Source organism: Exophiala viscosa, assembly GCF_022695815.1.
Source record: "Exophiala viscosa unplaced genomic scaffold EDD37scaffold_1, whole genome shotgun sequence".
Lineage (NCBI taxonomy): Eukaryota > Fungi > Ascomycota > Eurotiomycetes > Chaetothyriales > Herpotrichiellaceae > Exophiala > Exophiala viscosa.
The window spans coordinates 2,804,763-2,816,648 of NW_026944353.1; the positions used below are offsets into that span (position 1 = coordinate 2,804,763).

The 11,886-nt window shown below is 52.0% G+C and overlaps 4 protein-coding genes across 4 annotated transcripts; all 4 read left to right on the forward strand.

Moving 5' to 3' along the window:
• Positions 1-826: 826 nt before the first annotated feature.
• On the forward strand, positions 827-3,323 carry EDD37DRAFT_671269 (putative MFS multidrug transporter; the record flags this gene model as incomplete). Its single annotated transcript, XM_062819401.1, has 7 exons — positions 827-1,416; positions 1,456-1,590; positions 1,662-1,790; positions 1,846-2,044; positions 2,096-2,185; positions 2,212-2,712; positions 2,761-3,323. Exons 1-7 carry the CDS (start codon positions 1,255-1,257, stop codon positions 3,321-3,323), a joined length of 1,779 nt encoding a protein of 592 aa, XP_062675343.1. The 5' UTR covers positions 827-1,254.
• An 897-nt stretch (positions 3,324-4,220) lies between these two features.
• EDD37DRAFT_51923 (uncharacterized protein) lies at positions 4,221-7,426 on the forward strand. The gene is made up of 5 exons (XM_062813632.1): positions 4,221-4,538; positions 4,589-4,696; positions 4,974-5,290; positions 5,603-6,522; positions 6,854-7,426. The coding sequence occupies exons 1-5, from the start codon at positions 4,522-4,524 to the stop codon at positions 7,292-7,294; spliced, it is 1,803 nt and encodes a 600-aa protein (XP_062675344.1). The 5' UTR covers positions 4,221-4,521; the 3' UTR covers positions 7,295-7,426.
• EDD37DRAFT_51822 (Indoleamine 2,3-dioxygenase) lies at positions 7,427-9,057 on the forward strand. The gene is made up of 3 exons (XM_062813631.1): positions 7,427-7,852; positions 7,909-8,529; positions 8,581-9,057. The coding sequence occupies exons 1-3, from the start codon at positions 7,559-7,561 to the stop codon at positions 8,965-8,967; spliced, it is 1,302 nt and encodes a 433-aa protein (XP_062675345.1). The 5' UTR covers positions 7,427-7,558; the 3' UTR covers positions 8,968-9,057.
• Positions 9,058-9,601: 544 nt separating this feature from the next.
• EDD37DRAFT_51975 (putative kynureninase) lies at positions 9,602-11,387 on the forward strand. Its single transcript, XM_062813633.1, has 3 exons — positions 9,602-10,331; positions 10,419-10,893; positions 10,949-11,387. The coding sequence occupies exons 1-3, from the start codon at positions 9,792-9,794 to the stop codon at positions 11,359-11,361; spliced, it is 1,428 nt and encodes a 475-aa protein (XP_062675346.1). The 5' UTR covers positions 9,602-9,791; the 3' UTR covers positions 11,362-11,387.
• Positions 11,388-11,886: the final 499 nt, after the last annotated feature.

The window sequence follows — 11,886 nt, forward strand, 5'->3', positions numbered from 1 at the left end:
TCTTACCTCAGGGACAAATTTATCCTATGCCAGAACGTAGCGGTTGCTGGTGTCATACATACGCTGCTACGACCTCTTCTTCGCAGCACTCAATTGTCCCTCACGGCGATAGCATTGCTCCCATTGCACGCAACCATCAATGATTGGGAACGAGAACTGCAGTAGCTTTTGGACGCTGGCTTTGTCGTGCTAGCTGATTGGCACAAGGGTGAGTTGCTAGCAAAGTGTTGGTCTCATGAGCCGGCACAGGTCCAAATGGGTCCGGGTTGAGTAACGAGAGACGTTGCGCGTACTAAAATCAGACGAGCGTAATATAGCGGTCGTCTATATTACCGTGCAGCTTGCCAGCATTTGTACTTTAGCGGTGCGTTGCCTCACTTGCTTCTCCAAGGGTGAGCGTCATTAATGTCTCCATTGATACCAAACAGTCCAGCCTCACGCAAACGAGTGGAATGCTCGGGTTGGCTGCTTGTATACTTACGAGGGAGAATGGCTCTTCCCCCAGTCGAGGTAAAAAAATCCCTCTGGGAAGGAGGAGCGACCGTTACAATTAAGTCTCTTACCTGATGCATCAACATCGGCCCTAGCTTCCCAGATCGTCCTTCTACAGTTCGGATGCGCCCGGTACTTCCGCAGGCTCTGACGTACATGTTAAGGTGAGGAATTAGGTATTGATGATACATTCTCGGCCGTTGCTGTGTTCAGATGGTGGTCTCGTTGGTCCCAAGGTCACCCGATAGACTCGGAGCTGGCCCAATTGGATCAGCCTCCTGCAACGTCTGAAAAGTGGGACGGAGGAATTTCTGAGGGAACCCTCCGAGAACCATTCGCATCTATTCACCATACCTGTGCGACGGAGGCACATGCTACGTCCGTCTCTTACTTCCGAGGGATACAGGAAAGATGCTTTTGTCCACTCCTGGCGACGTCGATGGCGAGATTCGTGTAGTCTGTGGTGAGTCTGCCGAGTATGGTATATGTACTGATGTTTCTCGCGCCAATCGAGTACCTGGATCTACTACCCCATAAATCCGGCCCCATCGAGGTCGTGCATACTTACCACGTGAACGCAGACGTTGCTACACCAAGCGAGGCTCGCATTGGCTGCAGCAACTCGTGTCTTGCTACCTACATGGACTGGGCTGGAAGTGGGAAGAACTTGAAGAGAGCGACATTCTGGTGATTTCGCCTTTTGTCCGTTTCCCTTCGCCTGATTGACCCTAGACTAAACTCGAACTGGACCAATTCGAACGAATGCGACTCAGCAGAACTACTGGCGCTCAGGCAACGATGGACAACGACCACACAAACGGTGACCCCACGAGTGCACAAGAAGGAACAGTCGCGAATGGCAAGACTCGCCTGTCGCCAGAGAAGGAGGCACAAATGGAGGGGAGGGGGAATGAAAACAGCTCAGTCGGTGAAGAACTCGATCAGGCCAACTGAAGCGAGAAGCATGAATCAGGAAAGACAGGCACAGAGACCACAGATGAGGTCAACTATATCACTGGGATCCGGCTCCTTCTGGTGATGCTGTCGCTATCTCTTGTGGCATTTCTAGAGCTTCTAGATATAGCGATAGTTGCGACAGCAAGTATTCCTAAAGTCCTCCTGTGAAGCGAGACAGTGTATGATCTGACATGGTCCTCAACCACATATAGGCTGTTCCCAGGATCACCAGCGAGTTTCATTCACTCGGAGATGTTGGGTGGTATGGTAGTGCGTACCTGCTAGCTAACGCCTCACTTCAACCGCTAGCAGGGAGGCTATATACGCACTTTGCGGCTAAGGTGGGAGTTTCTCTCAGCCATTGATTAATCGGAAATGGCCCTCTGACAATAACAGCGGATTTTCCTCTCATTTTTCGCCCTCTTCGAACTTGGTTCGTTGCTTTGCGGTGTCTCGACGTCGTCGAAGATGCTTGTTGTCTCACGAGCTGCGGCTGGCATTGGAAGTGCAGGCTTGGTGAACGGGGCCTTAACAATCCTTTCGAATAGTATACCCCTACCTAAAAGGCCAGCATACCTTGGAGGTTTGATGGGCTGTAAGTATTCTGTCCCTTTCATGTCGACCTTTTCACTCATGCATGTTCCAGTTGGCCAAATGGGTGTGGTTATTGGGCCCCTCATTGGCGGTGCTTTCACCGAATACACGACGTGGCGATGGTCTAAGTCTCCTACCGGGTGTTGCAGACGTCAGCTCATTTGATAGGCTTCTATATCAACCTGCCAATCGGTGGCGTCGTGGCAATCCTTCTCGTACTGGTGCGCCTTCCCAGCAACAGCCAGACTCGCGAGCTTTCCGTTTGGGAGACTGTCAGGACCAAACTCGATCTCATAGGATTTGCTCTGTTTGCTCCCTCGACGATCCAGCTTCTCCTCGCGCTAGAGTATGGTGGCAACGAAGACGCCTGGAACAGTGCCACCGTGATCGGACTCTTTTGTGGCGCTGGGGCCACATTTATCATTTTCCTGGGGTGGGAATACTACAAAGGGGATGCCGCAATGGTTCCTCTATCTATGATGAAGGTCAGAGGCGTCTGGTCCAGCTGTGTGACTTCATTTTTCTTGTTTTCTTCGATGCAAGTGGTAATCTACTATTTGCCCATCTACTTTCAGTCGACCAAAGGGGCATCTCCTATGATGAGTGGGGTGGACTTGCTGCCCAATATCCTCAGTCAATTTGTGGGCACCTTGATCTCGGGTATAGCAGGTTAGTGCCCCATGCGCATCAAGGACGAATTCTACGTTACTGACGGAGGCCTCCTAGTGACTAAGATGGGTTATTATCTTCCCTTCGTGGTGGCCTCTACTATCTTTGCCTCAATAGGTCACGGCTTGCTCTCCACGCTGTCTCCGACGAGCTCCTCTGGGAAGTGGATAGGATACCAGGTCATCGTGGGATTCGGCCGTGCGCTTGCCTTACAGATGCCGTTTGTGGCCGTACGAAACACGCTCCCTGCTTCGATGGTCTCGATCTCCATGTCCTTGTTGACATTCACGCAAACACTCGGCGGAGCACTGCTGCTGACCTGTGGTGAGACGATCTTCACCACCAGCCTTCGAGACACAATTCCGAAGTACGCTAAAGGTGTGAATCCCGAGGTGGTTATCGCTGCGGGGGCGACCGGTATCAGTAAGGTAGTCACTGATCCGACGGAGCTGGCGCGGGTGTTGGTTGCATACAGCAAGAGCATCGATCGCGTCTTCTACCTTGCAGTTGCGTGCTCATGCGCTGATTTCCTGACTGGGTGGGGGATGGGGTGGAAGGATATTCGGAAAGAGAAGAAGAAGGCAGCAGACCCTCAGAAAGAAGAGGCTTAAGTAGGGCGACTACGATGTATGGCTATTCTGTTAGAGTCATGAATAATACTGCAATGACACTGGCATCCGTCGATCCTCGATAATCCATTGACAAGGACCAGCCATATGTTTCACCGTACCTTAGCGTCGAGCATAAATCACTCAAAGCATCATTGTCATTTTGACGGACGTCAAGCTCCGTCGACCTCCGTCAAACTTCTTCCGTACTTCACACTCACACACATTCTCCTTCCACGTCCTCCACGCATGCTATGGAGACGCCGGAACGCCCACAGAAGCGTATGCGTACGGCTTGCGAGCCTTGCCGGTAAGTTGGGGGCGCGTTGGCTTGGCGGCAAGCCTGTTTCCAGAAAAAGTGGCACCGTGTGACCGCTGTTGCTCTTCCGCTTCAAAGAGATACCTTCTTCTTGTCGTCGGCAAACCCTCCGCATATACCGATATCGCATTAGTGCTTGGCAGGAGGAAGGTCATCAGCTCTCCGTACAACCATACTAGCCTTGAGTGGAGGCACTCGCTGTCGCGAACCTGCCGGACCATGTCTTATATCGTTGTCTCAGACAGTGCCACTCTTTCTGGGAATAGGCTCTCCTCTACATTCTTGAACTAATTGGACTCTAGCCGCAAAAAGGCGAGATGTCCGGCAGAGCGACCAGTATGCTCCCTGTGTGCCAGGCTGGGCCAACAATGTACCTATGCATCAGCCACTGTTCCGGCTCGGAGCACAATGAGCCCACCTCGCTCATCACACGTGAACCTCACGGCGGCACCTATCACGAGCCCCTCTCAGCCCTCGAACGGTCCAAGAATGGTAAGCGAGCCCTAGCAAGCCTGTTTCCAGAGATAGTGGCACAGTCTGACCGTGGGAGTCCGTTTGGCTCAAATGGACATAAGTCCGCAACATTGCTACGGAGGCCTTCGTATACATCGTTGAATAATCAGCGTTTGGTATTCAGGATTTCGCCATGTCCATCGGTATAGCTATACCATATTGAATGCCAAGTTCCCGCCGTCAGTCTCGCCTTGGATTACCAGATTACGTGGCAGGTGTACTCGCTGTCTTCCGGTGCCACCTTGTCTGGAAACGGACTTGCTAGCCAGGCATGCCCAGAAAGACCTTTCCGGCATGCTGTCAGGATTCTGTGTTGACCGTCAATTATAGGAAGACAGGTTGCATAACCTCGAAGAAGTGGTCTTAGAAATGCGCGCGGCGTTAAGGTATGAACTAGCACGCATAATTCACAAGAGAAGCGCTGACAAGGTCGAAGAAACCAGAACAGCACTGTGGCTAATAATTTGCCCCTTACACCTGCTCTGGCAGAGTCTTCGCGCATCAATGCTGACCGTCGTCCTAAAAGTCCGACGCAATCCACTAGGTAATTGAGTCAAACTGTCAAGCCTGTCCTGTTTCCGGAAAACGTGGCACAGTCTGACTGCTGGAGCCGGTCAGGTTCAAGTAGATACTATTCTTGTTGTCCTCCCAGGAAGTTTTTACACACAACGATGTACGGGTATCTTGGGGTGAAGGCACCCGCCCGTGCGAAACCGTGGCCCATGAACTGATGACACCGATGGACTCCCTGTCAGACGGTGCCAGCGTTACTGGAACAGGCTCGCTACTCAAGCTTTACCCCCATTACTGATACTGACCAGGCTACCAACGTGGGAAACGATAGAAGCGGCAGTCCTGGCCTACCTCACCTACTGCAACTATCGCCCTCTACCGCTCTTCCTTCCAGATATACTCCTGTCGACACTGAAAGAGCGAAGTCATGAGCTCATACTAGCCATACTAGCAGTTGCAGGCCGCTTTGTGACTTCGCCAGGAGTACCGTCGATATATCCTACTGACAGAATCGAGGATTACGGCCAATCAGCTCGAAGCCTGGTTATGCAACATATCGCCAACGGGCCCGTAGAACTATCAACAATACAGAGTTTGTGCATCTTGAGTCTACTCGAGTTTAACAGTACGTCCTCCCCAGATCCAATCAGCCTATTTCCGAAAAGTGGCACCGTCTAGTATGGAGCACGCCGACGATACAAGTACAAGGCCCAGCGGTTTTGCAACAGCGGATGCCTCGAGTCTAAGCTAGTAGGGCTGTGCGATAGAGCTGGTGACCTCCCCCCAGCCAGAAGCTGATGCTATCGATGTGGGGAGAGGACTCCTAAATGACAATAAGATGGGGTATCAGTTTGAACCTGAGTGGCGACAACGCTCAGACGATGCCACTTCTTCGAGAGACAGGCTTGATTCTACAGACGCTAACCACTACAATCAGACTGCAACACCCACTTGGCCAGCACGTACAGTTCGCTAGCAATGGAGCTTGCTCTTTCGGCCGGGCTGTCAGCAGAATATCCAGGAAATTGGCAGTCGAATACTCTCGAGGAAAGGCGTCGATGCTACTGGAGCGTTGTGCTCCTGAAATATCTTTATGGCTCTGCAAGTGGCTTCTTCACATTCATCCAGGACGACAAAACTCCCAAACCCCTCCAGAGCCCTGTATCGCCAATCGAAACTACTTCTCAGATGACCGATACTTCGCTGGAGCAGCCTGGAGGATCAAATAATCCCGACGAGGGGACCGACCTAGGTATCTTCACCTATGCGATCCAGCTCAGTGAAATATGGCGCAAGGCTCTAAGATATGCACACCGACGAGGCAAGCGTGCTGGTGTTCTCCCACCCTGGTCACCTCAATCTGAATATGCACAGATCCTTGCGCACTTGACAGATTTTGAGACCAAGTTCGCCTACAAATATCGCTTCCGCCCGGCAAAGATTGCGGACCACAACCCAGAACAGCTCCGACAGCATGCTGATTTCTGGGCGGCCTGGTTCACTGTGCAAATGCTCTACCACTCGATCCTTTGCCTGCTCAACCATCCCCTGCTCATGTCACTAACACTGAGAAACGTCAAGATGACGTTGGTGCCGGAAGTCTTCCTGCAGCACACTGCATATCTCACTGCGACACATACGGATTGGATCATACACTTGTTGGACGTGTCCAAGCAGAAAAACTTCAGACTACATGACCCGTCTCTGGCTCATTTGGCTGCTGTGACCGCAACAATCTACCTCCAGCAAAGCTACGCCGAGGATCCAGCTGTCCAGAGCAGAAAACAGGAACAATATCAGAAGTGTCTTTCATTCATTCAGGACTTGGGTGACCATTGGCCTTTTGTCAAATACCTGGTAGGTACTTTACGGCAAGCCTGTTCCAGGAAAAGTGGCGCTGTCTGACATGGAGCGCACCGACGGTATAAGTCCGAAATTCCAGCAGGCTCTTGACAACAGGCGCCTTGACTCCAAGCTAGTAGGAGTATGCGGTAGAGCTAACGGCCTCTCTGTTGTCAAGAGCTGACACTATGTCGTCCTGTCCGATGGACTCCGTGCTGATAACAAGGTATGGTATTGATTTGAACCGGAAGAGCAACACCGGTTAGACAGTGCCACTTTCCGGGGAACATGCTTGACGATTTAGGCGGGGCTCCCTGCCACTGGAGACGTCCACTGACTTGTACAGGCACAAAAGCTAGAAGCTTTCGAGAGAGTAGTATCTGCATCCTTTCGCGATTCCGCACCGCCAACCACTTCCGGATCACGAGTACTTATCGATCTGAGTCTCTTTTGGGAGATCATTGAAGCAACTTCCATCGATGGCCTTCCGAAGACCGCCGAATCCTATTTCGGGTCTTCACTCACTATGTATCGCCAGCCTTCGCATTCTGCCGAGGTGCTTCGCAGCCGACTCTTGCCGGAACCGACCCATATCAATGACACAGGTGCCACCCACGGCCAAGCGAGTTTTCAGGATCTGGGTGACAGCACCATGCAGCTGGCAAGCTCTGAGTTCGTGTCGTCGCTGGACAATGATGCGGCTATTCTGGCGCAGAGCTTTTTCGCTCAGGGAGACGATTTCGTTGGGAACATGGACGATTGGTGGTTTCAAGCAAACACCGGCTGAGATGTGGTCCGAGCTCGGTACCTTGATGGGGTGTCCCCGCGCTCCGGTCCCTTGACTGTGCCGCCTCTAACGGAGCTCCGTCCATATCGAACTCCACGTTGTTCCGGAATATGTCACTCTGACACTCGCATCCACTGAGTGAAGTTTATCCTTGGTTATTGAAATTGACCCGCCTCCTCCAAAGCCCGCGGCTTACCGACAATGCACCTTCCTTGACAGATGCTTCACATCTTTGCATAGCTGGCAATTGATTATTTCGCTGCAATGAGAGAAAGACCAGAAGACTTCCTCAAGAGGTACAGCACCACAGCCAGGCATGGTTTCCTGCCCGAGCAGCTGCCACTGCAACGTCTGCCACAGGCATACTATGGTCCCTGGGAAGAACTGGTTGAACACCTCCCTGATCTCATCAGAAGTCGGCGGATCAGGTCTAAGATCGAATGTCTTCCTACGCTTGACACAGTGCACTTGCAGGAAGAACCTGAATGGCAGAGAGCATATTCACTATTGGTTTTCCTGACTCATGCATACATATGGGGAGGCGAAAGACCAGCAGAGGTTTGTCACTGAGATCATGGATGGCCGCTGCTCAGGAGTTCTGACATGGCGATTAGATCCTCCCACCTCAAATCACGTGTCCTCTCCTGCAGGCTTCTGAACATTTCGGTCTCCCACCGCTTGCGACTTACGCAGCGCTCAACTTGTGGAATTTCGCTACGAAAGAGTCTGACGGCGACCTTACCGAACCAGGAAACCTCCGTTCACTACACACTTTCACGGGCACCAAGGATGAGGAGTGGTTTTACCTGATATCGGTGTCTATGGAGGCGACGGGCTCCATTTTCATATGGGAGCTGCTAAGGTGCCTGCATGCCATTGGGCACGACGGCAGCAAGACAGTATTGTCATGTCTTCAATCCATCACAGCAGGTATTGACGACCTTGGGCGATTACTGGAGCGAATGCACGAGCATTGTGACCCGCAAGTATTTTACCATAATATCAGACCATTGCTAGCAGGCAGCAAAGGCATGGCGGCAGCTGGCCTGCCCAGAGGCGTTTTCTACGATGAAGGAGACGGGAAAGGGGAATGGCGACAGCACAGTGGCGGAAGCAACGCTCAAAGCTCTTTGATTCAGCTGTTGGACATTTTTCTCGAAGTCGATCATCATGCGACCGGAGATCGGAGTCCCTCGCAAGAACATTCGGCTTCAAAATCAAATCCTTTCATGCAGGTGAGTCTCATACCACCGTGACCAGTTTGGGGCAAAACTGATGTGGTGCAGGAAATGAGGAACTACATGCCACGGATACACCGAGAATTCCTAAGTCAAATTGAGAACTTGAGCAATATCAAGGACTATATGTCGCGGCCGACCACATCCGACGACGTTCGAGAGGCGTACAATGAAGCTGTCGCCGCACTGGTCAATATGCGAGATATTCACATCCGCATCGTCACGCGCTACATTATTATGCCTTCTCGGAGCCCTCCTGCTCATTATATCGTGCTGGAGAAGACACTTAACCTGGCCACGGCTTCTTCGACGAGCCAAGAACCGGAAAATTCGGGCTGTGAGAAGAAACAACTGCAAGGAACGGGAGGAACGGATTTGATTCCATTCCTGAAACGGACTCGCGATGAGACGCGTGATGCCACTGTGGCCATATGACGTTGATGCATCGATTTTAGCGAGCATAGAAGTATACAAGTTATGCACGAATAGATTTAGACTGTACATGGCGTACTGATGGTCTGAAGCCTGGGGAGCCGCAATGTGAGACTGATCTCGACCAAGAAATGTCGAAGCCATAACCCAGTCTCCCAAAGACCTGACGTGAAGACTGAGGAATGCCAGTCCAGCATGAGCGGGAACCTGTGTCGCAAGGACGCACACCATCAGCGGACTTCTTCGCTCACTCGCCTCATGGGAAGGCGTTGACGGACATCCTCCTCACCGTCGGTGAAGTGGTGGAGTGGAGCCGGAAGCTGGCAACACGGGTCCCGCAAAATGTGGTACTGACTGACCGCCTCACGTGTTTTATGTTCAATAGATTTCGTTCTTCCGTGTCAATACGGAAGCTTTCACACACAACATTACAGGGTGAAGCTTGATTGTGAGGTGGTCATCGGCTCCACCGTACAGGCCAACTGGCTTGTCTTCAGGCACCCTATGCCGCGAACCTGCTGGATTTCGAACTGTGTAGTCGATGTAGTCTCTGTCAGACAGTGCCAATTTATGCCGACGGAGGCGGACTTGACCAAAAAGCCCTCACCACGCAGGCTATCGCGTCCGGGCTCTTTGTGGCGTTAGCGCTTGGGGAATGTCGAATTTTCGTGGCACCTCCGTGTCCGGCCGCCGGCATTTGCATTTGCCTGAACGACCTGGGGGGATAAAGTGACATTACCCAGACTCAGCAATATGAATGAAATAATCGCCATCCGTACGCATTGATCCCAGAATACCCAAGGACACAAGTCACCAGCACAATCACAATGGCACCAGGCATCCTCGAAGATATATACCCTCCAACGATTGCCTCTGACCAGGCTCTCGCGGGGAAACACACCTTCCCGGACAATGCAGACAGCGAGGAGTACGCCAGATCTCTCGACTCATCGGATCCGTTACGCACATTTCGCGAGAAATTCATAATCCCTTCGAAAGCGTCGTTGAAGAGGAAATCACTTGCAGCAATCGAAAACGACCAAGATGGAATATACTTCTGCGGCAACTCACTTGGTCTCCAACCAAAGTGTATGTCCAGATATATCCAGGCACAGCTCGACACGTGGTCGTCCATCGGCGTGGCAGGACATTTCACCGAACTCGAAGAGTCGCCGTTGAAGCCGTGGCAGTCAATGGCTGATTTTGCCGCCGAGCAGTCTTGTCGGCTAGTCGGTGCGGTGACGGGGGAAGTCGCCATCGCCAATACACTTACCGTCAACCTCCACTTGTTGATGGCATCGTTCTATCAACCAACGGCAACGCGCAACAAGGTTCTTCTGGAGTGGAAGGCGTTCCCCAGTGATCACGTAAGTAGTCTCTCTTGCTGACGCGGAGTTTGCTTCCCCCATTCCACAATCTTGTTGTTGCTGTAGACTGACACCCGAGGACAATAGTATGCGATCGAATCGCAGATCTCGTGGCACGGGTACGACCCGAAGGAGGCTATGATCCTGGTCCAGCCTGACGAGGATCATGTCATTTCAACACAAAAGATTTTGTCGACCATCGACGAGTACTCTGATGAGATTGCGCTGGTATTGCTCCCCGGAGTTCAGTATTACAGCGGTCAGTTCCTGGACATCCCCAGGATCACAGAGTATGCCCATTCCAAAGGCCTGATGATTGGCTGGGACCTGGCGCATGCGGCGGGCAATGTGCCACTACAACTTCATGACTGGGGCGTCGACTTTGCAGCCTGGTGTACGTATAAGTACATGAACGCTGGCCCAGGAGCGATTGCGGGCTTGTTTGTACACGAGAAGCACGGAAAGGTCGAGTATCCCGAGGGTTGCGATACCCCGGTGTTTCGTCATCGACTTACCGGATGGTACAGTGGTGACAGGGCCTCACGGTTTAATATGGATAATAGTAAGTACTCTGGTTCGTGGTATGAGATGTCGGTTGCTGAGAACAAATTTTGTAGAGTTCAGACCGATTCCTGGAGCAGGAGGCTTCCAGATATCCAACCCTTCGGCTATAGATTTGACGTCCTTATGCGCGTCGTTGTCGGTGTTTGAAGAGACCTCGATGGAAGAGCTGCGGAAGAAGTCATTGAAGTTGACGGCTTATCTTCAGTATCTCCTATTGAAGGGCGGTGCAGAGCAGAAGTTCCGGATCATCACACCACTAGATCCGTCGAAGCGTGGTGCGCAGCTGTGCTTGCTTCTGGAATCTGGTCTTCTTGATTGTGTGAGCTCGGAACTGCAGAAGGCAGGTATTGTGGTCGATCAGAGAAAGCCTGGCGTGATCAGAGTAGCACCCGTGCCGTTGTACAACTCATACCATGATGTATGGGCTTTTACGAGGGTGTTTAGGAAAGCGGTGGGGATGCAGTGATGAAGAAGGCAGAAGCAGTCGTGGTGAAGACGACAAAAGACGCCACGCCTATTTACTGGAACGTGGGCACTGTCTGACTGGTGATGCTCCTCAGGTTTAACAAGACACCATTCCTTGTTGTTATGCCCAAGCTTCCCGTACACAACGAGATAGGTTGATCGTTGAAAGAGCGAAAGTCATTAGCACTACCGTGTAATCCTACTAGCTTGGAGTCGGGGCACTCCCTGTCGCGAAACTGCTTGACCATGGACTTATGGCGTCCATGTACGCCCTGTCCGACGGTACCACGACAACGACTCTTGGTAGCGTTGACTTTGTGTCAGTCCTTTTCCAGCCAGGTTTGGTGGACCGAACTGGCTGCTCATAAATTTGGGTTCAGGCTCGACGCCGGTCGCAGGAATATATAGTGCTCCGCTGTACGTTATGGTGAAGTATTCAGACCGCGTGTGCACGTTTGTCTGATTGGCTCGAAGGCCACCTCTACAGTGCTCCCGGGAAAATCTCCCCGCATCATGTGGACAACCC

Excerpts from the sequence above, each read along its gene's own strand:
- EDD37DRAFT_51923 (XM_062813632.1), top strand. Across the intron at positions 4,697-4,973 it reads AGTCCGACGCAATCCACTAG|GCTACCAACGTGGGAAACGA; the intron begins GTAATTGAGTCA and ends GATACTGACCAG. Across the intron at positions 6,523-6,853 it reads GGCCTTTTGTCAAATACCTG|GCACAAAAGCTAGAAGCTTT; the intron begins GTAGGTACTTTA and ends TGACTTGTACAG.
- EDD37DRAFT_51822 (XM_062813631.1), top strand. The coding sequence starts at position 7,559 with ATGAGAGAAAGACCAGAAGACTTCCTCAAGAGGTACAGCACCACAGCC. Across the intron at positions 7,853-7,908 it reads GAGGCGAAAGACCAGCAGAG|ATCCTCCCACCTCAAATCAC; the intron begins GTTTGTCACTGA and ends CATGGCGATTAG. Across the intron at positions 8,530-8,580 it reads AATCAAATCCTTTCATGCAG|GAAATGAGGAACTACATGCC; the intron begins GTGAGTCTCATA and ends GATGTGGTGCAG.
- EDD37DRAFT_51975 (XM_062813633.1), top strand. The coding sequence starts at position 9,792 with ATGGCACCAGGCATCCTCGAAGATATATACCCTCCAACGATTGCCTCT. Across the intron at positions 10,332-10,418 it reads AGGCGTTCCCCAGTGATCAC|TATGCGATCGAATCGCAGAT; the intron begins GTAAGTAGTCTC and ends CGAGGACAATAG. Across the intron at positions 10,894-10,948 it reads ACGGTTTAATATGGATAATA|AGTTCAGACCGATTCCTGGA; the intron begins GTAAGTACTCTG and ends CAAATTTTGTAG.